This window comes from Lonchura striata, chromosome 13 (assembly GCF_046129695.1).
Source record: "Lonchura striata isolate bLonStr1 chromosome 13, bLonStr1.mat, whole genome shotgun sequence".
NCBI classification, from domain to species: Eukaryota; Metazoa; Chordata; class Aves; order Passeriformes; family Estrildidae; genus Lonchura; species Lonchura striata.
In genome coordinates, this window is record NC_134615.1 from 2,287,656 (window position 1) to 2,314,110 (window position 26,455).

At 42.9% G+C, this 26,455-nt stretch overlaps 1 protein-coding gene across 2 annotated transcripts in view; it reads left to right on the top strand.

Moving 5' to 3' along the window:
• The window catches only part of CDH5 (cadherin 5), a 28,795-nt gene extending 3,802 nt beyond the window's left edge, over positions 1-24,993 (top strand). Inside the window, exons 1-12 of one of the 2 annotated variants that reach the window (XM_021534736.2) lie at positions 7,086-7,188; positions 11,663-11,864; positions 14,094-14,382; positions 14,469-14,585; positions 15,277-15,441; positions 15,820-16,007; positions 17,736-17,989; positions 18,561-18,703; positions 19,268-19,392; positions 20,835-20,943; positions 21,223-21,468; positions 22,254-24,993. In XM_021534736.2, coding sequence (XP_021390411.2) covers positions 11,676-11,864; positions 14,094-14,382; positions 14,469-14,585; positions 15,277-15,441; positions 15,820-16,007; positions 17,736-17,989; positions 18,561-18,703; positions 19,268-19,392; positions 20,835-20,943; positions 21,223-21,468; positions 22,254-22,747 — 2,319 coding nt within the window. In that variant the 5' untranslated portion in view covers positions 7,086-7,188; positions 11,663-11,675 and the 3' untranslated portion in view covers positions 22,748-24,993. Of the gene's footprint in view, positions 1-7,085; positions 7,189-11,662; positions 11,865-14,093; positions 14,383-14,468; positions 14,586-15,276; positions 15,442-15,819; positions 16,008-17,735; positions 17,990-18,560; positions 18,704-19,267; positions 19,393-20,834; positions 20,944-21,222; positions 21,469-22,253 lie in introns of those variants that run through there. The other variant, XM_021534735.3, reaches the window with a different exon arrangement.
• The last annotated feature ends 1,462 nt before the right edge of the window (positions 24,994-26,455 follow it).

The window sequence follows — 26,455 nt, forward strand, 5'->3', positions numbered from 1 at the left end:
GGGCAGGCAGGGAGATTTGGAGCCCAGCCCTCCCAGGTGCTAATTAGGACATTCACAGGACCTGGAGCAGCTGAAGACCTGGGATTTCCAGGGCTGGCAAAGACAGGAGAAGGGCACAAAGGCAACCTATCCCTCCAGGCACTGCCTACACTTCAGTTTTGGTGCCCTGAGAATATCCCTTTAAAGGTTTGTAATCTGTAAACCAGAGTCAAGAGCTGACCAGGCACTCTGGAAGACTTTTCTCCAGACAAGTATTTTTGTGTGAGACAGAAAGCAAAACTCTTACAATAGAGTAGCAGCTAGATTTGAAAGCTTTATCAAGTATAATCCACAGAAGTCCAGAAGTTATCACAAAAAATAACAGAAATTTTAGAGACATGCAAGCATGCTTACCTGCACAAACTAGGGAAATGGCACAGGTACCTTCCCAAGCAGCAGCAGAGAGAAAAGAGTGCCCCAACATTGCTACCTGAAATGCAAGGACTTACAGAGCACCACTGTAGTTAGAGGTAGATGAAAAGGCAAAAATGTTTTCAGGCCCTCATTTTTGAAACCCAAAGAGGTCACTTTATTGTCCCAGTTGTCACTAAGACCCTTCCCGTCCAGTTTCCCCAGCCTCCTCTGCCTCAGCCTGAGGCACCAGAGGCCCCTGTTTGTGTCACCCTTCTGTCCCAAAGCCACGCAGCAGCAGTGACACCTCTGCCCATTTCCCTCCCAGCCCCACCTGGAGCGTGCCCCTGACCCCTGGCAGAGCTCAGCAGGGACAGGGGGTTCATGCAGCACACGGGGCCCTTGGTCTCATTGTGCATGACAGTGGGAAGGGAAATTGCACTTCCACCAAATTCCTTCTCCTGCCTTTGTCCCATGTTTCTAAGCCATGCTCTGGTAGCAGCAGTCTTCCTTTTCCCCTTCCTTTAAGGATGCTATCTGCTGTGAATCTGGGCTCTGGGAATCCTCAAGGAGCACAAAGCCTGCTACACAGCATTTGCCTTGAGGAGACCAAGGGCCTGGTGCTGCTGTCCTGCAAATGATAGGAAATCCTGCCATTGATGGGAATGGCTCCTGTGATGGGCTCAGCTCCATCAGCAGCATCTCCACTAGCACAGAGCTTTTGGTTGGCTTCTCCATTCTGTTGTGGGATAGTCCCTGCCACTACCTCCAGCCCTAGACCTGAATTCAGAAGGGATTTGCATTCTCTTTCTGGTTTTGCTGTCATTATCTTTCAGATATAAATGGTCTGTCTGCAAGAGAATCAGTTTACCCATGACTTGATGATCTTAAAGGCCTTTTTCAACTTTAATAATTCTGTGATTCTATGTTAGGATTAGGCCAAGCAATCAATATTAATCATAATGTATCAGAGTTTTCAACGCCTCCTCTAGGAACCCAAAGCTACAATGAATTTGTGTATATTGTTCACTTAGGGATTTAGGCTCTCATTAAAGCATAAACAATGATTGCACATTTTAGTATCACTCAGATGGTCAGGGCACTCCAGACACTTACCCAGCACACAAATTAAGAAGGGAGGGCAGATAGCAGAGAGCAGGAGAGCTGGAATGCTTTTTGCAGTGGGTTCATTTTACAAATACAGAAATGTGATCCACCAGGATGGAACTTCCACTTACAGAGCTCCATCTTCTGTAGCACCATTTAACAAACCCTTTGCTTTGTACCCTGGACTTGCCAGCAGCAGCTTTGGTAAAAGTTTAGGATTAAAACAGACACTGAGTTACTGAGTTGCACTTGGACATGACTTCACCCACAAACAGGAAGAAAGGTACCCATTCTCTGTGGAATATATTTTCTCCTTTTCCTGCTGTGAAGTGATGAGCTGCATCACCTGCCAAATATGAACTGACCTGCAGCTTCTTCAGATGAAAAGAAAGGGTTTACTCACACCAGAAGGGGGTTTTCAGTGCCTGCAATTAAAATGTGAGCTGTGGCAGAAATAAATGTTCCACTTACACAGCCTCTGAAGAGAAAAAAAAGTTCCACCACAGCTTAAGAAATATCTTTGTTATATCACAACCACTCTCACATAGAAACAAATCCACACAGAAGAGAGTCACACAATTTACAACAGCTTTCCTCATCTCTTTAAGCTTCCCTATATCTGGGGCTTGTATTTTCAGGCTCTCCAGCTTTCCTTTATCAGCACATTAACAAGGAAAATTGCTGCCTTAGTTTTATTTTGATTTAAATATGGAATTTTCCCGAAGAGCTAAACTGTAACTGAAACCAGTGGAAGACTCATGGTGAATTCATAAGACCAGTAATAATATCATTTACATCATCTCACAACACATAATACAATAACACAATGGAAGTGTTCCAGGAAAGGACTGTAACTATAGGGATGGACATAAAAGGTTTAAAGTTAATTAAGCCTGGTCTACAAGTCTGTTGGATAAGGGCAGGAAATAGAGAAGAATGAACTGACATTTGAATGGGACATTCTAAAAAGGGAGAAAAATACAGAACACTAAACAAAATCTATCCAGACACACCCTGTTTTTTTAGCCTCTTGCCCAGACAGAAAACAAGAGATTTATGTATATGTACAGATTTATGTATATGTACGTGCTTTCTTTATCTGCCATAACGTTAATTTTCAGAGGAAATACTAATTAATTCAGCTGCCCCAGAGAACACTCTGGACAAAGGAATGAGCACACACAGGCAGCTAAGCAGGGTTTCTCTGCTGCAGATTACTATTAGGGCAGTAAATATCAGTTATTGTGACCTGGACACAATGCTCGTGTTCCATACAGGTATTTTTGCTCCTGAGCTTTTGTTAAAGAAAAACATGGAGAAAAAAAATCTTACCGTCTGTAAATATGGCTACGTTGCACTCTTTTAAAAATCATATTTATTGCAAGTGGTTCCTCAAAGAACAGGGACTTTACTTAGTGAGGGGGCTCAGCTGGACCTCTGCACTAGGAGGTCTGTCTGATAGTAAGGATTTATGTGGACGCCAAGGGGAAGTGGAGAAAGCTCTTCAATACATTATTCTTATAAGTACCTTGTATTCTTTCCTCTTGGCCAAACTCAGTGTCAGCCTCAGCCAAGCTCTGTAGAGATGAGCTAACCAGGGAAAGCACCAAAACAGACCCAGTCTGAAAGGTGCACACTATTTATTGTAGGCAGCAAAGCTCCTGGTCAGAGAGGCTGGAGAAGTCTTTTCAATGATCACAAGCACCTCCAAGATGCCCAAACTATTCCACTTCTGCACTGGAATGAGCAAATATTTTTTGGAGGATTCTCTTGTCTTCCTGCTCCCCCAAAATCAAAAAGCATCGGAGTGGGGGTGCTGGGGATGAGGGGGGTTCAGGGAGACTCCTGCACCTCTCTCTGTCCCACTGAGCCACCTCAGTCTGGGATAAGCAAAAGGAAATTGGCTCAGACAAAGCAAGAAAAAAAGCTGGATCTACAGCCAGGTAAATATGTCACTGAGGCTGAGAGAGAGCCCCTGCCCAGGGGGAGTACACCTCATCATCCCTGGAATTTGCTTTTGGATACAAGGAAGGAAATAAGTTCTCTGCCTGTCTCCAACACTGGCACTTCATCACTATTTTCAACATCTGTCTTTATCAATAATTAATCCAGATGGCAGGTATCTTCCTCTTTATCTTGGACAAGGAATTTAGAGAGGGAAATGTCTGCAGTTCCAAACTATGCGTGCAGGGTGATCCCACCCATCTTATCAGCTCACTTCAGAGCAGAAGGGCTGCACTTAACCCAGAGTTAACCCCCACAATGGCTCTGGCTTCAAAAGCATTTGACAACTGTCACCACAAGACATGTGGCCAAGAGCAAATTTTCTGTCATTTGATTGTTTGTTTCACCCTGCAACATCTGCCAAGTAAATAAATCATACCAGTCAGAGATATTGTGGGATTTCTGATAGTAATAAATGGAATGCTCTAAACCAGACAGCACAGAATCTGTGTGACAGTGATGATGAGGTGAGAATATTCTGTGCCAGCCCCCAAACTCTGCCTGTGGATTTCAGCACATTCCCTAAACATCAAAACACCCTGCTCCTCACTCAACCCTCATAAACCTGCTCCAAGGGACCAGAGGCTGTAAAAAGCTACAGCAGAGTAGGGGATTTAAACTCCATGGGATTAATGCTGTCAACAACTATGGGAAAGCCAAAATTTTCTGTTTATAGTGATATTTTTATTTGCTATGAAACAAAATCAGAAATTGGTTTAATAATTTAATCACAAATATTTCCGCAGCTGTGTTTATAATGGGCACTGTGCTTAAGCATATTTTATCCCTCATTATATTTTGGACTGACATTTGTACATGAAGTAAAAGGCTTTATGCATGGGAAGACTGGACAATACCACTTATTTAAAGGACTCTAACCCATTTTGGGAATACTTCAGGGAAAGTAAAGCATTATGTGACCTGATAGGAGGAAGTGTCAGAACCCTCAAGCAGCACCAGAACATTTCAGTGCTTTGTGCTTTGTATGTGTCCCATTCCAAACTGGTTCTCATCAGCTCCCAAGCATCTCTACAGCTTCTGTGGTGACAACTAAAATTATCATGAGCAAAGCCAGGGATTCTGCACCTGGCAGGAGACAGACCTGCCTGCTGAGAGGGGAAAATGAGGAAGATTGTTAAAGACTCGCTCAGACCGAGCGTGGCTCTGACAGACTTCTGCCTCTGTTTCTCTTCTGGGCAGAAGGTCAGCAGTTTTACCAAGATGAGATTTCTTGCTGGACATACCAGGATGGTCACAGAAAAACAGTCATCCCCTAAAACAACAATTAGCTGCATCACCAATCTGATGAGAAGAAAATCTGCACTGTCACTGCTCATTTTAATGACTCCAAAGCATTGATTTACCTCCATCTCATATGTCATCCACAGCAAACAACCCTCAGTTCAAGAGTGCACCAAAATAGTCCTTCCTTAAGGTCCATGAGCAGTCCAGTAACTGAAACATTAACATATACTTAATTTGCTTCTCAGTTACCAGATTTACAAGAAAGACACTCAGACAAAAAACAGATTACTACAGATTGACAGGAAAATTATTTGATTAAAAATGAGAATAGGAATCAAAGCTTGTGCACGTGACCTACAGGAGCAGCCCCTCTGGGGTGGCTTATTTTCCTGGGTAAGATTTTTGACATGACACAGAAAAATCCTAGATTTTCTTGACCCAGGTGGAAGTTGCACATTTTGTACAGATGATCCAGGTCTTCTTTTATTAGATCATGTAAGGATTCATTTCCACAAACAGAAGAGTTTCAGATCCCCAGACACACTTAAATTAACACTATCCACAAAAGGCTACAGGTACCACAACACCACAGGACAACCAGGCACAATTTATCATCCCATCTCTCCCAAATATTCCCAGGAACAGAAATTCTTTGAGGTTTTCTTGAATTCTAACATAAGCCAATTTCAGAGCTGATTCTGAGCTGTGCAGGTGTTATGTAAAGGGAAATCAAGATCTAAGCCAAGCAAATGTGTATTTGTGAACAGGAAATTGAACCTACATCAGAAATACACATTCAGTAAATTGTATCCATTCTTTAGCAGATAGAAATCAGGCAGGAGCATACTCAGCACCCTCCAAACTGCAAATATGCTTTTGAAAGTTTTTAGAAAATGCATATTAAGAGAAGGCTAACTAGAAATGGAGAGAAACCAGCAGAGGTTAAAAATCCTTCCACCTTTGAGATTTTGGGCCTTGGTGCTTCCCTGTCTGACAGGACCCTCTCAACTCAGTCAGATTTATCAGCAACGAACAACAGGGATCTTCCTCCTCACTCATTCTGTTTACAACCAAAATCTTCTTGGAGCATCCATTTCTGGTTTTCACCTCTCACTCTGCCTTCTCTCAGGATTCACTGCAGCACTTTAAACCAGCAGGGCACTCACTAAAAGACAAGCAGAGCTCTCAGGATCTCTGGGAGGACTCTTGGGTAGATTCATTTTTGCTTCTCATCCATCTTTAGGGCACAAGTTGTCACTCACTGACTTAGAGAATGGCTTTGCATCTTTAAAAAGAAAAAGAAAAAAAAAAAGAGTATAAAAATAAGGGAAAAAAATTAAAAAACCCACCAAACGAGGTCTTGACTCCCTCATTTTCTTCCCAGTTGTGTGTCTGAGATAACAGAAAGACTTGGAGCACTATTTGGCTGCCTGTTTTCCACCAAGGCAATAAACATTTAATGTATACAAAGCAAGTACTTATAGGTCTTTTATAGTCAAATTTCTTCATTTCCAAAAGAGAAATCTGTCCTAGCTGAGGACTCCATCCACCCACGAGGTCAAGTTGTATTTTGCATTATCCAAGAGAAACTTTCTGAACAGGCAGGAAAATAAATCATTAATAAATTTTCCCCAGGCCTACCAGAAACTTGAAGCTCAAATCACAAAGCAATTTCAGATTAGAATTAATTCTCCTTTTCCCTGGAAAGATAATATGAGGAGCCCAAATGGGAAGTGCTGAATTACGTCCTCACCTGTGTTTATACACAGCTGCAGCATCAACACCAAGAACTGAGCAGCACCAAATGCAGCACTAGTGCTCTCACAACACTGATATTTTTAAAGTAACAAGTTTGCTTAAGATATTGCTCAAGCATCTGTTCATTCAAAGGTACTATCCCAAATAGAATGCAATTTTTCAATCAGTTTTCAGGCAGACATTTGAACTCCATATTGTTTAGTCTTCACAGTGGTTACCTACTTCAAGGTACCATCATTGCATACAAAATGGCATTTTAGAACCAGTTCCAGGCAGGCATTTGCACTCCAGACTGTTTAGTCATCAGTGGAAATCACTTCTCACAGGTATAAAATCGACACAAGGACAATCAAAAATCCAGCCCCAGGTAGGGACAAGGCCTGTTGAAATCAGCTCAGCAACGAGGAAAGGAACAAGCAGCAGAGTGTTCTCAGGAAAGAGCTGCTGGGACATGTGACAGACACAGAAACACCGAGTTCTGCCTGCCACAAATCACATCTGAAAATGCAAAAAAAAAGAAAAAAAAAGATTCCTCTGAGTCAAAATAGCACGATTTCCTTAGGCAGCTGTTCTCAGTGTCACTGGGGTTTGAGGACCTCCCCAGTTCCTGTTGCCACCGGGTGCCCTCGGCTCCTGTCCCACGGGAGCCCCGGCAGTGGCAGCACGGAGGGAGCGGGAGCAGAGGTAACAACACCTGGGGACACATGGGGACACATGGGGACACATGGGGACACATGGGGACATGGGGACATATGGGGATACATGGGGACACATGGGGACACATGGGGACACACTGGGGGCACATGGGGACACATGGGGATACATGGGGACACACTGGGGACACATCTGGGGACACACTGAGGACACACTGGGGACACATCTGGGGACACATCTGGGGACACACTGGGGACATGCTGGGGACACCTCCTGCTGCTCCTCTGGGAGCTGGGCACAGCCAGGGGCAGCAGTTCTGAGCCGAGGGACACCAAAACCTGAGAGCATTGTCACTCCTGGCCCTGGTCCCTGCCAGGACACCACAGACACAGCTCAGTCCTCTGCTCCAGTGCCCCTTCTGGGACAGATGATGCTTTTTATCTGCCTGCAGGGCTGGCAGAGACACGAGGAGCTTTGTCAGCCCAGGTTTGCACAGCCTCTCTGGCCCCTGAAAGGCAGCATTAAGTAGTGCTAAGGCTATTTTCTTTTAATAATCTTCTGCCTGCTCACCAAAACTACAGCACTGCAAAGGAAAAAGATAATTTATCCCCCTCCTGTGTCTGGTGTGTTAACTTTCTGTTCCTTATGGCTTGCTGCATTCACTCATTTACTTTTGGTCTTACCCATCCTATAGATGAGAAATTTGTGTTAAAAATGGATTCTGTATGGCCAGGCTGTTCAGAATCATTCTGTTCCCTGAGACCAGGTTAGGTTCTGCTCTCTGTATCTGCCATGGTTGCATTGAGCACAGCAACTCTGGAGATGTTTAGATAGTGTATCAAAGTATATTTTTTCCATCTGAGAAATAATTTTTCAGTGCTGTCTGCTCCTAGAAAGACTAATTTTTTGTATGGAGTTTTTCATTTTCATTTAGATGAACCATTTAGATTCTTACTGGAATCATTCAGATTCCAGTAAGAGAAAATAATCTTTCATTTCCAGCCTTTCTCACAATCAGTTATGCAAATTATCTCAATAACACGGACACGACCCTTTTAAAAGGTTTTGGTTTTCTCATGTATGACAGCCATTTTTAGCAATTTTCTTTCTCAGGATGTTCATTATCACCACTCTACCATTATCCATTTGGGTTTTCTTGGATGCTGAAAAATTCTCAAAGATAAGCATAAGGTTTTAGTATGATTGAAAAGGAAAATACATCATTTCAGAGGCACCTGTCTCTCATTTCCTAAAATTTCTGTACAGAAGCCTGGTTTAACCTTTTTTTTAACATACAGGCATAGAACAAATTTCTTTGCCAGCTAAACTAACCTTGCATAAGGATTAATATGCACTTTTAGAGTTAGAAGTAAACTAGGTGAGAGGCAAGTAGCAGAAAAAAAAACCCAGAAAACAAAACCAAAAAAACTCCACAAACGTTCATAAGAATATTTCATCCAATGTGGTTTCATTATGTGGAGACTGTATTTATATCAGCTGTTCATCACCTTTACAGTTGATTACTTGCCAAAACAACATGTAAAATGCAAACTTTTAATTAGTATAGTATTGTCTGTATCTGCACCCAACATTTTTTAATAATTACTCCCAGTCTGGAAGAAGAAACTGCACTATATGAGTCATGTGTCACACAAATCACTTTGAATACCAGAATTTCTCAGTTAACTGTCTATAGTACCCTGCAGACCAAGAGTTATTTGCTAAAATAATTCAACTCATCAAATGAATAATATGGGTGGGAGAACCCATCATTTGCTGGAAGAAAATTTAAGAGCAAAGCAAAAAAACTCAGCTGCTTGAATAAAGCACTCCCTGCTAACTTTCAGGATCATTAATGGTCCCTGGTTAGACTGAAAGAAGCTGGTAATCAGCCAGGGACAGAGGGATAAGGGGCTGTGTGGGGCCAGAGCAGGGCAGGGACTCGTGGCAGCATCCCAGAGATCCACCTGCATTCCCACCTGTGCTGGAAGCTGGGGGTCCTTGCTTGAAGGGGTGCACCTGACTCCCCTCCCTCAGTCCTGGCTGCCCAGCAGACACAGAGGACAGGAAAAGCTGATCCCTACAGGAAAAAAGGAAAAGCTGATCCTACCTGTTAATAACCCCTGTTTATCCTTCAGAAACGTTCTTGCTGCTGGTTCTGTGGGAATGCTCAGGCATGGCAATGTCCCCGTCTGCTGCTGCCTCTGGCACTTTGGGTGAGAGCTGCTGGGAAGGACAAGTGGCATGGCCAGAAAAGAGCATTTAGTGCAGCTTGCCAGGAGCTGGCAGCCAGGGCAAGTGGCTTCCCACCAGGAGTGAGCCCCCATGCCTGCACTGCTCACACCACTGCTCTGGGAAGGGCATTCCTGAGCACCGTGAGGAATTCGGTGACACCGGCTAAGGCTGCCACGGAAAATGAGGAAAATGAGCACGGTGCCCTGGGGCAAGTGTCCTCAGGGTCAGCCTGTCCCACAGGGCAAGGCACTCCGGTGTCCCTGGAGAAGAGCAAGCAAAGAGCTCCAGGGTGCAATGTCATTTTCCCAAAATGAGCAGCTTGAAAGTTGCCAAAGGTGAAGCAGAAATCAGTTCTTGCAAGAGGCTCTCCCGCCTCAGTCTGCCCTGCCAGAGGACAGCCAAGGACCTCCAGACTACTACCTAAGAACCCTTCACCTCCCGGGGAGGTTGGACAAATACTAACGAGGAAGCCATTAATCAGGAGTTCAAGGAATTTAAACCTCCTTAAAACCTACACACACAAAGCTGGACACGCCGAGTGAAAGGGGCAGCTAAATTTCAGCTGAAATGCAGATGTATGTAAATCGTTTCAGTCAGCACTTTCTGTTTTAAACCTTCCAGGCAGCAGCTCAGCACTGCAGGAGAGCTCCACCGAGCACAGGAACCAGAGAAAAAGGTTCTTGAAACTCTTCAGTCTGCGCCTTGGCAAAACCACCGCCTGCGCTGCTTGGCTTTGGCCGATGGCTTTCTTTGGTTATTGTGTTTCGTAGTTTTATGGATAAAAGTCAGACTTATGCAATCAGAACAGAATCATATCGCTGCCTTCCAGTTTCCAGCTGTAAAACGTTCACCTACACAAATAAACTATAGAGAAACAACTAAATTATACTCATTTTTCTAAAAGTATTCCAAGTCAAGCTAAGAGCATAGAATAGAAGAAAACTAGCTAAATCAAAAAACTTTGCTTCAATCCAGAATTTGAATCTTTGTTGAATACTATATCAAACAGAGCTTATCTATCAAAAAGCAAATTCAAAGGCACCTTATTCACTTTCTACCCAGCCACAAAGGAGGAGCATTCCTCAAGTTACGTACAACAATGTGAGAGAGAGAAAAGTATAGCAAAGCAACATTTCATGGTAAATAAAATCTTTTTTACTGACATTGATGCTGCACCATGGGATAACACTGATTGCCTGGTTACCAAAGAGTAATTTTGGAAATGTCTCAGCACCTTCCTGATGAAAATATTAATTTAATCTCGCATCCAGCAGCCTGTGTAATGTCAACTTCTCATCACAATTAGTGGGTTTATTTTTGATGTGCATGCTGACAGCTCCTAAAAGCTAATGGAAAGTTATTTATGTGCAATTTAAAGTCTGATTACTTGAGTGTTAAAGTTCCCTGATAGTCCTTTCTATCAGGAATGGAAAATGTAGTAAGAAAATTAATCAGCTTTGATAACATTAAAATAACTCCTCTGATATGAAAGTCAGGCCTAAAGTTTGCTAATATCAACACAGGATGCAAAAATATGGTTTCACCTGAAATTTTTTTCACAAATTATCATTTTGCAGATGCTAAAGTCTGGGAATAGGGGATAAAGGAACTTTATGTGAGTCTCCAAAAGCTTCAGAAGGCAAAGAGTTGAATCAATAGATGAGCCCTTAAAGAAAGATAATTTGCTATATAGTACTTGGAATGGATTGAAATTTCACACTAATAAATTTTTTCACAAAAAAAAAAAAAAAAAAAAAAAAAAAAAAAAAAAACCACAACCACGAGATTTTATTCTAAACCAATATTTTCCATAGCAAGATTTTGGCTACAGCATATTTTGTGTCGGGGCATGTCAAAACACTGCACTTGGGTTTGTCAGGCCTGAACATTCCATTTCAAGAGGAGTTCACTCGAGCTCAGCCACGGTGCCAGGCTGCCCTGGCCCTGTGCACAGCGGGGACCTCGGCTCTGAACCTGCCCCTCAGAGCAAGGACAGTCACTCAGGGGGGGCTGGCTCTTACATCAGCATCCAAAGCTCACTTTTTAATTCATTGAAATGCTTGTCTTGGTTTTTACAGTTTTCATTAAGCTAAAACTACTTCATAGAAGGAAGAAGCCTTCAAATTTTGATGCTAAGGCAAATGAAAAGAAACCAAGTGATCAAACTTCCCTGTAGAAGGAATGTCCATTTGCAGTTCCACATGTGCTCCCTCTGCTGAATTTGATTCTGTTGTTATTGATATTTTTGCATTTCTATATTCTTTTCTAGGCTACAGAGGAAGATGAGCCACTTTTTTCTACTTTTCTCATTGTTCTTGGCTCCAGCATTTGCTGATGTAGGGAGTCAGAAATCAGCCCAAAACCTTTGTTCAAATGATGTCAGCCACAAACGCCAGAAGAGAGACTGGATATGGAACCAAATGCACATCAAAGAAGAGATTGACACACCTTTGCCACACCACGTTGGCAAGGTAAGCAGCAAACTGTCAGCAATGACTAAAAATATCAAATGAGGATCTTGAATTGTTTGCAGTCTAGGCAGGAGAAATGAAAAGGAAATAGAAATGGGACTTATTACCTAGACATTAACATGTTAAAATCTTCAAAATGTGGGCAAAGAGTAAATGAAGAACAGTGCCATAGGAATTTTAATTCCTTTGAAGAATAGAGGTAAGTTTAAGGGAATAGCAGGTCTGGAGATTCCAAATGCAGGAGCAGCCACATTACCTGCAGGTGCATGGTTAGGAAGGAAGTCTGGTGCCTGATGCATGTCAGGATTTGTCTGGCAGCACGAGGTTCTTTCAGAAACCTCAGAGATCAGCAAATAAAAACAAATGTATTCATAAACAACAGTTTACATCTCTCAGCTTGTACTCAAAGCACGAGTGCTGTGTTTCAAAATACTGTTACACAATCAAAAATATTGTTGAACAAAGCGAAAGCAAAGAATTTTTAAAAATACTAACAAGCACTGATCTGCTTACAAACTCATTTTGCTCGAGGCAGTGCTCATAAAAGTCTATTATCAACTGCCCAACTATTATATGGCCCAGGGAAAGTTCTCCCAATGCAGTTTTTCAGAGGGATGTGACACTGCAGAAAATGCAGCTGAGCATTTCCCTGGCCTGTAGAGCACTCATATCTGTCAGGGCTGTCTCAGCAGAGTCCAACAGGCCTTGCTGGCTGCTCTGGGCTGCCAAAAAAGTACCACAGAGTGAGCAGAGAGGCCACAGGCTCCTCTCAGCTCCCACAGGGCATCTCTGCCTCGTTTCAGACCAATTCAGCCCCAGACTGAGGAGCAGCTCCTGTTCCTGGAGCTGTCCTAAATAAGAGTAATTCTCTTGGTCCAGCCCTGGGGTGTTTCAGCAGCACAATCTCCTGACAGCTCCTGCAGTGGCTGCTCTGCACCTTGATTAACCCTTTAAATAAAGGCCCCAGCAGCAGTGAGGCAGAGCTGAGTGACAGCTGCAGGAGCGTGCTGACATTTCTGGATTTTATCTTGCACTACCTCAGTGCTTTCCTTTTGTCCTCAGCACCAGAAAAGGCATTCTGAGAGGTTTGTGCTTTTTACACTGAAATGGTCCACAAAAATTGAGAAAGAAGGCACAGACTATCCCATCTTTGACACAAGGGTGGGGTTATCTCTCATGTGGCATATCCAGAGTTGTGAACTGCCCTCCAGCAGTTCCAGCAGCTAGATTAAGGAATGAGGGGTGTAAATATTAATGACACATTTCAAAGGAGAAAACTGAAATTTAAATAATGCTCAACAGTAAATGGCAAGTACGGGATAAATCAAGTCCTGAACACCCAACACGTGGCATTTATAATAATATCAGTAACAAAAGGCTAGAAGTACTTGATCAAATCCAGTAACCCTTGATAATTAGCTGGCCGAAATAAGAATCCTGATATAGTGCATGGAAAATTGTGGTTTAAACCTTCTAGCAGTGACCGTGTATGTGTGAGGGTATAGAAGGGAAGCATCATTGTATTATCTGCAAATCAACTAGTGTGCAAAAGCATTTACAATTGGATTAGATTATATTTTAAAACTATTAATGCTCCTTCCTCTTCCCACATCCCTTTTTCACTGCATCTAACCTTAAATTTTGAAATCTATGGGGTGGAAATGTAACCTTCCTGTCATAGCATGAGCCGGAAGACTGCCTATTAAAGGATTGCATGTGACTGAGCACAAGAAAGCTGTCAGCTATGGCAGGAATTCTGCTAAATGCTAAGGAATAGAGGCTAATGCTGAATAATGTCAGGAGCTGTGAATACAGATTTCCTTCTGTAATCCTGTGAAACTGAGTAAAAACCCCTGGTAGCTCCAGAAAGTTGCAAACAACAGTAACTCAGACTGAAGACTGAAGGTGGCTCGTTATTTCAGACATAATGCAGTTAATTATTTGTAAGTGCTGGCTGCATGAACAATTTGTACCTTTAGGAGATATGAGATATGATTTAAAAAGGCTTTGTTCTGTGTAAGCAAGCAAGTTTCAGTGTGGGTGCAAGTGTCATCCTGTAAGCCCAGCTGCTTATAGACTGGTGCTGGTCAGTGCTGCCCCAGCTGACAACAAAAGCCCTGAGGCTTCCCATGGGATGAGGAATTCCTGACTGTGTGAATCCTCTGGGAGAGGCTGCTGCACCCACCTGCCAGAGCCACCTTTTCTCTTTGAATTACACTTTCCTCCCAGATCACATCCAGCGTTAGGAACAACAACGCCAAGTACATCATCGAGGGCGAGTTTGCCAACACCATCTTCAAGGTGGAGGAGACCAGCGGGGACGTCTATGCCTTTGAGAGGCTGGACAGGGAGAAGAAGGCAGAGTATGAGCTGACAGCCCTCATCATCGACAGAACCAACAACAGGTCCCTGGAGCGCCCCTCCAAGTTCATCATCAAGGTGTACGATATCAACGACAACGCCCCCGTGTTCGTGCAGAAGGTGTTCAATGGCTCTGTCCCAGAAATGTCACCAGTAGGTATGTCCCCCAGCACTCACCTCCCTCTTGGCTGGCCTTCAAAAGCACCACTTATATTAATATGCACCTTGAAAATGCTTCTCTAGGAACCTCAGTCACCAAAGTGACAGCTGTGGATGCTGATGACCCCACAGTGTCGGGTCATGCCACAGTGACCTACGAAGTCACCACAGGAGGTGAATATTTCACCATTGATGACTCCGGTAAGTCAAACACACAAATGGCCTTACACTTTATCCATACCCTACCCTTTGAAGAAAACACCGTTTCAAGGCTTTTTTTATTCTGGAAAAAAGGAATAATAATTCAAAAATATAATTTTAAACATGATTTAGAAAGGTTTTTCATCCACACTCTACAATGCCACTGTCTGCATCTGGAAATGAACTAATAAAACCAGGATATCAGCTGCCATGAACGCAATGAGAAGATAAAAGGTCATTTTTTTTCCCACCTGTGGAAAGATTGGCCAGGAGATGAGTTCATGTTTTCAGTTTAGCACAGATACTGTTCCAGTGACCAAACAGGAAAAGGGAATACACAAATTCAGAAGCAGCATTCAGTAATAATAATTTACTTTCCTAAACTTTCTAGCTTAAATTTTGCCCAGTTTTTAAACCAATGTCAGTATCTCTTGTAACCACAGTAGTTTGCTAGAGCAAAGACAACAGGTAAAGAGGTTAAAGATCCATGAAAAGGAATATTCTGCATGAGCTCTCCTAAATATTCCATCAGGCAGAAAAATTTCTAACATTTCTTGAAAAATAGCACTGTAAATTTGATACTTAAAGCTGAATGTGTAAAAATAAAAAAAGATAAAAATTTGCTGTCAAAATTGAAAATATGTTGGACATGCTGCAAAATCTTATTGTATCCAATATTATTTTTTCACAGGTGTGATTTATACAAAAGAGCCTAATTTAGACAGAGAGACCAAGTCAACGTATGAGATTGTTGTTCAAGCCAAAGATGCTCCGGGTTTCTCCGGGGATTCCAGCACAGCCACGGTGATCATCACTTTGTCCGACATCAACGACAACTTCCCAGTGTTCAAACACTGTGAGTGCCACAGCCCCTGACCCACCCTGGAACCAAGGGCTGGCACGAGCTCAGCTCATGGTCCAGCACAATTCAGCTTTCCTTAAAAACAGCCAAAAGAACTTTACACGCTCAGAAGCTCTTCTGTGTTTCAGCCAGAGCCACGTTTCCTGGGCGATGCACACCTAGAGCAGAAAACAAAAATCAGTATTAATTTTACCCCTTTGCTAAGGATCTTGACAATTTGGGGTATTATTTGTACTTTTACATGTCTTAGAGATACACAATGCTAAATTTTCAATGAAGTATTTTTATGTGCTTCTGTCAAGTGAGAACAGTTTTAACTAAGTCCTAACTTCCATGTACACACTCCTTATGTATTTTTCTTTTTTTTAACAGCATCATTTCACTTTAAAGTTCCTGAAAACATTTCAGTTGGAGGAGAAGTTGGCAGAGTCAAAGTAGAAGATATTGATGAACCACAGCACAGAAATACAAGATACAGCTTTATCCAAGGAGAGTTCAGGGACACCTTTGACATTGTAGCAAATCCATACACAAATGAAGGAATCTTTAGGCCAAAGAAGGTATTTTTCTCCATAACAAAGATGATTATTGTGGTTGTCCATGTGTAACAAGTGATTTTTTGGTTTAGGACTATCTGCAGGAAAAAACGGAAACACATGAAAGTCAGCATGAAATATACTGATCCTGAACACCAGCTCTCCAAGCTCTGAGAGAAGAGCTGATGATTTCTAGTCCTTTTCAATGTCCAGACCTGAAAAACTCCAGAATTACTGCAGAGGGCAGTGGGGGCTGTGTCAGATATTCAGGTTAGGTGCTTTGGGTTCCTTTCAAACTTCAAGTAGTTGGATGCTTCAAAGAGGCAGTGATTTAAGAGTTGAACCAATTGGCCAAGTCAAAAATCCTTCCCTTCTGAAGCCCACCTGAAACCAAAGCGGAAAATGTGAACAAGTCCTCCTGACCTCCTTTCTAAAAGTCTCTTTGTAGTTTGGAATTTGCTCCAATCTGAGCCACAGCTCCCTTACTTTCCTCAGGGTGAGGAAAGAACTTTTTTTAAGAGCTCCCCCACTAATTTCTTATGTCTTTAAGACTTTTCAAAGCCTTTTTTTGGATCTGTTCTTTGTATTTTTAAAATTCTCAAACCTACATGATTTGTACCAGGGGACTACTGCAAAGCATTGCTAAACTGAGACTTCATTGATTTTATTGACTTGCTTTAAAAAAAAAAAGGAGGAGAGAGGACTATAAATCAGCTCCTGTAATCCTCAGACTGACAGGAATGTGTTTTTCCCTTCCAAATGTCTCTCTGTCTCTCTGCTAAGACTAGAAATGTCATTAAGAAGAGAAAACTTTCAGGAAAAACAGTACCAAGGATTTCAAGACTGGCAGTAAAATCCTTGGCCGTGGTCACGCTGGGTATGAGCAGCTCTCCTTCACCAGGTGCAGCTCTTGCCCAGCTTCCCAGGAGCTGGGGAATGCAGTGCCTGCCCAAAGGAGGAGCAGCCACAGACCCCACACACCCTCCCAGAGGGATTTGGAACCAGCTCTTCCTTTTCCTCTAGTGGGCAAAGTTCACCCTGTTTTCAACGTGATTTTGGCTATGCACACATCGTAATTTTAAATACACAACTATGTGAGATAAAATGTCAGCTGCTGGACAAGTCCCATCACTTCCCCTTGCAAAGTCTACTCAAAGAGGAAAACAAGAGTCACCATAACTGCTGTGCATCCCAGCGTTTATCCACTCTCAGGTGGTAGAACATAGGAAACTCTGAAAGGAGAATTTCTTTCTGCCTGAGCTTCTGGCCTTCCTCCCATTGTGTGATTCCTTTTGTAGTCTCAGGCAAGGGGAAAAACAGGGAAGAGGATGTCATTTATCACTGAATGCCCCAGCTGTCAGCCAGTGCAGATCTGCAATTTGCCTTGAGTGCCTTCAGAACACAAAGCATAGCCAAGAGGAGAATCTCTTCCCCAGCCTTTGGGGGACAGGAGCTAACCAAGTTTGGGGAGTTACAGCATTATAAAAAGACAATTATTTAACCCAAAAGAAAATTACTTTGCTGAACCTAAACTACTGAATGAATCTGTGCCACACCAGAGGTACCTTGAGCCACGCTATGATAGAGAAGTTTAGCTGGGAAATGCTCTCCTATGGGTCTAACCAAGATGGAATTTGGTAACATTGCCAAACATGAAATAGAGCACAGATCTTAAATCTGCACAGAGAGCCAATGGAAAGTTTGCTTAGATCACCAATGAAAGAATATCTTTAACTGTCTTTTTGTTTTTAGCCCCTGGACTTCGAAACAGTGTCAGAATACAGGTTCAGCATCGAGGCCACAGACCCCACCGTGAACCTTCGGCATTTCAAGCCCGGCAACCCCCGGAGCATCGCGACCGTCACCATCGAGGTCACCGACGTGGACGAGCCTCCCGTCTTCACCAAGCCCTCTTACGAGTTCAAAGTGAGGGAAAACCACGCAGAAGTAAAAACTCTTGGTTCAGTTCATGCCGAGGACCCCGACGCAGCTAAACGGAAAATCAGGTAAGACAACACCAGCTTTAGCAATTCTATTTGAAAGTGCAGAATCCATTAATAGCACCAGGAATTTAAGATTTTGGCCCTATTTTTTTAGAATCTGCATGCCAACCAAAACAAAACAAAAAAAAAATCCAATTTAATTTTTCCAGCACTGCAGCCATGGCTATATGTGCTCACCAAAAGCTGAACATAAATTTCATTTACCCATATAATTACCACATGGACTTACTGATTTAACACTTGCACATTTAGGGAAAAAATATAAACTTGGATATTTTTTCATGGTTATAATTTAGTGTTTGGTTTTTTTTAATTGTAAGAGTTCTCTCAGTTATCTGCTTAGAGAAGAAAATAGACTTCTGAAATAGCAAAGTACAATAATATGGAATCTCTTCTGACAGATGTATTTCATTCTCCTAGCTTGCATAGTTTTAGGGCAATGTTCTCAGCCCTCCTGGTCAAGATAATGTAATTTGTCACATAAGAACTCTCTGACCTTCCTCTGAGAAGAAATGAAATGAAACACAGCATTCCCAGCCGTGCATTGACATATGTTGTTTTAAACAAAATCCAGATATATTCAGCGTAGAGCAAATCCTAATGGAGACTACATCAGGGTATCAAATAATGGAGTAATTCAACTTCCCAAGCCTCTGGACAGAGAATTCAGCTCCTCATACAACATCACTGTGGCAGCTGTGGAGATCCTTGAAGATGGTAAGTGCCACCCATTTCCCAGTTTGAAAGAAATCTGCTACACCTTTCCAGCAGGGCTGGCAAAAAGGAAAGGCACAACCTGACCGCCTGTCCCTGCTGAGCTAGGAATGAGAGGAGTGCTTCAAGGTTCTCAGCAGCATCTTCCCAATCAGACAAGTCCCTACAAATAGGTCACAGATAATTTCAAGATTTGACTGCTGGCTGTGCTCAGCTCCAGGGAGGCAGGCCAGTCCCAGCTTGGTTTGATATTTCAAAATATAAACATGGACTGTCCTGTGCCTGTTGCTTTAGTGTCAGAGAATGATGCTCAATCCATCAGCATGCAGTGGGAAGAACCAGGAAGACATAATCTACAGTCATTTTACTCCTGAAAGATCCTTGATGATTTAACCACTTTGAGTGGTTTTAGGAAAATGTCTAAATCTCAGAGGAAAAGTCGAAGTTATGATGGAGCTAGAAATTCTTTATCATGTGGAGGGCACAGAAGGGGGCACAAGGTGTGGGAAGGGGAGTTTAGCCAGCACTGGGCTCCAGGCTGGGACCTGTACCCCGCTGTCATTCCAGGCCGACTTTCCGACAGAGAGTCACACGCCCACGTCCACGTCATCGTTGATGATGTCAATGATAATGCTCCAGAACTTGTCTCTCCTGAGGAACCCCGAGTGTGTGAAAATGCAGCACCTGGGAAGGTGAGACAGGGAGAGCTTTTCCCTGAACCCTGAATTACTGCTTGTCAGCTCAAGTGAAAGATGTCTTTTAATAAAAGCGAGTCTCAGTTTTCATGCCAAAACACCCAATCATTTCACTGATTTCCAAAACATCAGTGATCAGAAATATCTCTTAAGGATATTGCAATGCTGGAATATTGACTTTTATTTGCTTGCACACATGGGCTGCACTGCGTCTCTCCCCCCAGGCTCTCACATCTGTGTATTAACAGTTGAGCCATGAAGGACAGTCAAGCTTTGCACAGCAAGAATTAGCAACTCAGTTCTATCACACAGATACTTGAACGTGATACTGAGGAGGAAACTATTTCAAACTAGTAAAAGAAACATTGCTGCATTGAACATTATTTTGTAGTCATAGAGTCCATGGATCTACACATACAAATTGTTACTACTTGGCACAATGTTGGTATTTTGGATTTATGTGTCTGGCCTCAGACACAAGCGTTCAGCCTGTACTGTAATATTTGTTTGATTAAAACACTTTGTGTCATGGTTTAGGGGAGGTACTCCCCAGTTTAGTGTTCCCACTGAACAATGGGAAACCCCAAACCACACACCACTCACTCACCCTCTTTTCCCCTACAGCAGGATGGAGAGGAGCACAAAAAGGAAATTTTTGTGGGCTGAGATAATTTCCTGGAAACAGCAATGAGATAAGAAAATAAACAGTGATAGCAACAATATAAATAACAGAAATGTATATATAGAAAAAAAAATAGAGAGAGTGCAGAGCAGCTACACCACCCAACGTGCTCCCTCTGGCTCAGCACCAGCATTATCCCCCCATTCCCTCCATCACACCTGCTCAAATAGAAGGAACTCCTTCTCCAGGAAGAGAGAGTTCCTTTCCCCTCCCAGCTACTGGGAAAAAATTAACTCTTTCCTGGCTGTAACCAGGACATTTTGTCATGCCTGGACTATCTGATAGAATATGCAAGGTATTAATTTCACCTTTAGCTTAATTTTTAAAATACCTTTGGGATATAACCAGACACATTTTTTGTATTTTATACACCTAATGTACATCAGGTTGAAAATTTCAAAACCCAAGAATGTCCTTCAAGCATGGCAGTTTCAATGTCATTCCAAGAATGACAGTCACACATGAGTGTAGGCTGAGGACTTCGGAAGACACCATCTTAGACACCTCAACAAGCCATATGTTTTTTTTAAATGAGACTTTTTTGTGTTTTCATTATGCAAAATTTGAAGAGGCAAAACTGCTCTTTTTGAAGACCCACAAAGAAATTTCTCACCTGAAAAAACTTGAAGAGGAGTATCCTGAGATATCTGCGTCCTGCCCTGAAAATGAAGGGTTACGCAGTCCAGCTCAAATACTCCACATGCTTTATCAGTGGAGGCAATATGCACTGAAAACTGTGACCTCTTCCATCCTCCAGGTGATTGTCAGGATTTCAGCTGTTGACAAGGATGAAACATCCCCCAGAGGTTTCTTCAGATACTCGCTGGCCACAGAAGACAGCAACTTCTCCCTGATTGAGAACTACGGTAGGGTATCCCTGAAATCCCTTCCTCAGCTACAGGACCCCAGGGCTCAGGGAAGAAAAGCTGTAGCACTGACCTGTGGTTGGTCTAGCTGAGCTAAGTAACTCTTTATTTTTAAAGGCTGAACATATTGGGGAAAAAAGTATGTTTAATGAAACTGAAGTTCCACTGTTTCCCGAAAGGCTGGCACTGTCTAAGGGGAAGAGGCACCAGCTGACTGGTGATCTGTGAGGACAGTCTGGTGGAGATGATCACCTAATGGAGTGTCCTTACTTCTTCCAGACAACACGGCTAACATCACTGTCAAATATGGACAGTTCAATCGGGAACTGGCCAAATTCCACTACCTGCCTGTCCTCATCTCAGACAACGGCGACCCTGACCTCACCAGCACAAACACCCTGGTCATCAGTGTCTGCAAGTGCAACGAGAAAGGCAACTTCACCTTCTGTGAAGAGAGGGCAAAGCAGGTTGGCGTCAGCATACAAGCACTGGTGGCAATTTTTATCTGCATCTTCACAATCATTGGTGAGTATCTGACTTTTGGAATGTTCTCTGCACTACAGTGTGAGGATTGTTTTGTTTTCTTAGCTGAGATCTACAAAATCTTTGTGGCTATGAAATGGTCACGAAGCTAGAAATGTTGTACCTATTTCATTCATCTCACGTGCTCTTCCTCTCTGGCCTGTTAGAACAGCTTCAGCTGCAAAGCTGCTCCTCTAGACAGGCTATTGCACAGATGTATAATATACTTGATTTACTGGTACCAGCCTCATACACAGCTATAAAACAAGAAATTTGAGCTGGAGCAGTAACAACAGGATTTCTTGTTCCTATGGCACAACCAGTCTGGAAACCCTTGAAGCAGTACAGTGAACATAAATACATTTGTAACAAATCAGCAGACCAGTACCTGTTTGCTGCATTTGAAATCTATCAGAGAAGACTGAGTACCTTTTCCTTGCCTGAGAATTGGCCTGTCTTACAAGTACCACATAAGTAGCATGTGATGCTTGGCATTAAGAGTTCAAGGCAGTAGTTTATTCTATGACCTTGTGACACCGTGCATTTGTACTTGTGACTCCAGCTCAAGACTCAGAGGACTCCAGACTGTCCAGAATGAACTCCTTCAACTAATCCTACAGTTAAATAGAAATTTTAACTAGTTTTTAAATAAATATATGCTAAAAAAACACTCCAGAAAAAAAAACAAAACCAACAAGCACTTCAGATTATGTTACATCTCTTAAATGCAATTTGTTTTAGCATGTTACTTCACTATTCACACACGCTCATCTAAGTTTCCTTTGCAGTAATTGCGTTGCTGATTCTGCTGAGAAAGAGGCACAAGAAGGACCTGAGCGGGCTTGGGAGGAGCGTGGCAGAGATCCACGAGCAGCTGGTCACCTACGACGAGGAGGGCGGGGGCGAGATGGACACCACCAGCTACGACGTGTCCGTGCTCAACTCCGTCCGCAAGAACGGCCTCAAGGCAGAGGCCGCCCCCTCTCCCTATGCACAGGTCCAGAAACCTCCTGGGAACGTCACCCCTGGGGCTGGGGGCATGGAGATGATGATTGAGGTGAAGAAGGACGAGGCTGACAACGACAGGGATTTGCTGCCCTACGACACCCTGCACATCTACGGCTACGAAGGCGCCGAGTCCATCGCGGAGTCCCTCAGCTCTCTGGGCTCGGGCTCCTCAGACTCAGACATTGACTACGACTTTCTCAATGACTGGGGACCCAGGTTCAAGATGTTAGCTGAGCTGTATGGATCAGAACCAAGTGAAGATTTTGTGTATTAAGCTCAAACTAGCCATGAGTTTTGTCTCTCCCACTACAGATAGACACCAAGAGACTGCCAAAGAGGAACTCACAGCTCTTCCCTCAAGCCGTAGTAGGATTTCAAACAGGCATGGAGAAAGCCTGCAGTAGGGTTAAAAAGACACACAGAGATCACCTATATTAACTTCCCCCAGCAATACTGTCCTTGCTAACATTCATTTTTTGCCCCAAAATTCCTGCTCACTGATCTGTTCAAGTCTTCCAGAACACACCTTCTCTCCCCATCTTCCCCACTTCTCCTGGTTTTGTCCCAGTTTCTCCCTCAGTCTCTCCTCCTGTGCTGCTTCCATGCACATGCACCCAAGGTCACCCTCCGCTGGGAGAGAGGCTCAGTGCCATTGGGAGGGGATGTTTTAACCCCCCTGTATCTCCAGCTGGCTGCTTTGCCTGCCCCTCTTGCAACATCTTTATTGACATTCCACATTTATGCTCATCCAGCAGAAGAGAGGAGGAACATATGGTCTATCATTTAGTATTAGAAATTATTCCATCACTCTCAAAAAGAAGCATTACTTTTTCCTTCTTTCTCTTCTATTAATTATTTTTGCTTTATAGCCTTCTACTACATCTATGAGTTAGTCAAGATAAAATTAGACAGGATTTTTAGACACACAATCTGGTTTAATCTGTCATTTTTAACAGCCTAATGACAATTTCAGGCACATTTCTGGCATGCTAGAATATGCTCTAGCTAGCAGCAAAATTGTTTTTTCACTCTGTAAATGGGATCTCACTGTTACTCAATGGAACATATCCTGCAGGGCAGGAAATGTGGAGATCAGAGGAATGTCAAGATTCCAATACTGTAAATCTCTCTAGATGGAAATACAGGTCTCTAGATTTCTAAAGAGGTTGAATAGGGGGTTTGTTCAGCATTATTAAAGCAAGAGCATTTTTCAGGGACAAAAAATGAAGGGTCGCATTACTGTGAAACTGTTGTGCTTTTTTTCTAAGCAGGTACTGTAAAAGGAGTATTTTCCACCTAGGAAAATACTGTAGACTCCCAAACTGCTACACTCCCACACACTGGGTTGCATAAAAGCACCACAAATGTAAGGATGGCTTGGAGCTGCAGCCACCACATCCCTGGAAAGGGACTGTGTTCAGTTTCCCACCTGATGAAGAGCCACAGAATGACCAGAACGAAACTTCCCACATTGGAAGGGACCCAGCCAAAAACATTTTGGGAAAAGTGGGTCCCTTGGGACCATGGCCTGTCTCTGGCTTCCAGCAGTGAAGAGTCCTGTTGCCTCCAACAGGAACAGAGCCTACTACACAGATCCTCCACTGTGCAGGATCTGTGCTGGAGCTGTATGTATTAGTTTAGTTGATTTGATTATTTAAATCTGGTAGCTAACCAAATAATACTAAATCTTTTTTTTTTTCTTCTTAAACAAATATAGTGGAACCTCTCCAATTTGTTTTTTACTTGTTCACATCATCTCCAATTCACACTCCCTTCCCCCAGAATGTTTTCTCGGCAGGAAATAACAATGCACAATAATGGTCTCACACTGCTCCTCACTGCTGTAAAAAGTTGTCCCATGCAATATTTGGCTGGACACTAATACATCAACAATGTAATCACTCAAATTTTCAAATACAAACTAGAGGAAAACTGAGGAGAATTCTGTCCATTGGTCAAATCAGCCTTACATCCTATTCTTTGTTTTTTAAAAGTACATTTTAGGGTGACAGCCTTGGTTTTATTTTGAATGGGCTCATTCTGTTTTACTTATTCCAGCCAGCAGAATGTGCTCTAGGGGTTCCACATATTTGTGTATTATAAGGAATGCTAACTAATAATACTTACAGTTTAAGGATTTTGTCAGTACCTGTGGTATTGGCTATCAGCAGGTAAAGTTAGTTATAAAATTATTTAGTGCAGTAAGTCAAGTACTTTGGTAGGTATCAGCCAGATTCTGTTACTTGGAATTGCTATTTTTAATCCTGATTTTTTTTAAAGTTATTTTAAGGAACACTGTATCCATTTCCAATGTATATGATGTTTGCACTGGATGGTTTCTTTTTATATTCCTGTACTGTATTATGTTGTTTTTTTACTACATAAAAGCCAATCTTTTACTACATAAAAGGCAAGTTTGGATTTTCTGTGCATTAACGGGTTTCACTCAGGAGACACTATCAGGCTCTCTGCCACAGTGCACCCAGCCAAGGAAACGCTGCAGGTGAGCCCAGCCTGGGCACCACTCCCGAGCATCTCCTGCACAGGCAGCTTGCTCCCGCTCCCTGCACGGGAGCACAGCAGTGCAGCTGGAGCTGCGCCCTGTGGGGCTCTGCCGGCGCAGAACCTGCACAGAACCGGTACAGAACCTGCACAGAACCTACACAGAACGTGCTCAGAACCTGCTCAGAACCTGCTCAGAACCCAAACCTGTACAGAACCTGAACCTGCAAAGAACCTGTATAGAACCTGTACAGAACCTGAACGTGTACAGAACCTGCACAAAACCCAAACCTGCGCTGTCGGAACTTAACATGTCTCTCAGACATTTTAGAGGTTCCAGGCCTTGGTCAGAAGCATTCTAGACCCTGGCAGACAGCTGGAAACAGCTGTGATTTTGAGTTTGAGCCATGGAATGAGTTACCAACTTTGGAGGTGGAACAAGCAGTCACAAAAGATTAGATAGGATAGTAAAAGTAGTTACAAAACAGAGGGGAAAATTTTTTAGTTTTGTACAGGGGTTTTTTAACATTTGTACAGGGGGGTTTTTACTTTGTACATGGGGGTCAGAAGTTCTAAGATGGAGGAAAGTGGGCTGATCCTGTTCTTCCTTGCCTCCATGTTCTTGGTGATATTGGCGCTCACAGATTGATTTAGAGTAGAAAAGCACTTTGTAATATAGGTAGTAGGTATTGGGGGAAAACTATAAATATGTAATACGTAATATATCATATAAAAGATAGCAGCAGCCCTGGGCGGGGGAGAGAAGAAGAAGACAGCAGACAGGGAGGATGTCAGTGTGTGTGTGCCTCTGCCCAGGCCGCTGACCACAGCCCAAGAAGACAATCTTTTAGATAACTCACAATAAACTGCCTTGAGACTGAACAGGAAGAGCCTGTGGAGTTTTTCTTTGGAATCACAGGTTGGAGGAGGAATTTCACCACCACATGGGACCCCAGAATAAGGCCGGGGTTCCCACACTGCACAGAACCAGTACCTGCACAGAACCTGCACAGAACCTGAACCTGCACAGAACCTGAACCTGCACAGAACACCCTGGGCTACAGAACCTGCACAGAACACCCCAGGGTACAAAACCCTCCAGCTTCCTTCCTCGGGACTGGCACAGAACAGACACAACAAAATGCATCGGTGCCAGAAAATAAAATCACCCCTACATGTGCAGCTTTAGGCAGCACAGCTCCCCACCTTCTCATTTTGCTGCTGATAATGACTACCCCAATATATTCCCAAGATTAATCTAGCACTTTACAAAAGATCACATCCATTTTTCCCAGATATGGCATTTATAATTTACAAAGCCCAGAATAAAGCAAAAAAGTTAAATTCCTTCACTGCTAATTGCCATGAGCAAACACCAGATCAAACACACTTTAGCACAAGTTGTATTAAAAACACAATAGATGTGCTAATTACGTTATAATGAAATGCATTTTTCCATAGAAAGAATTTGATTAAACAG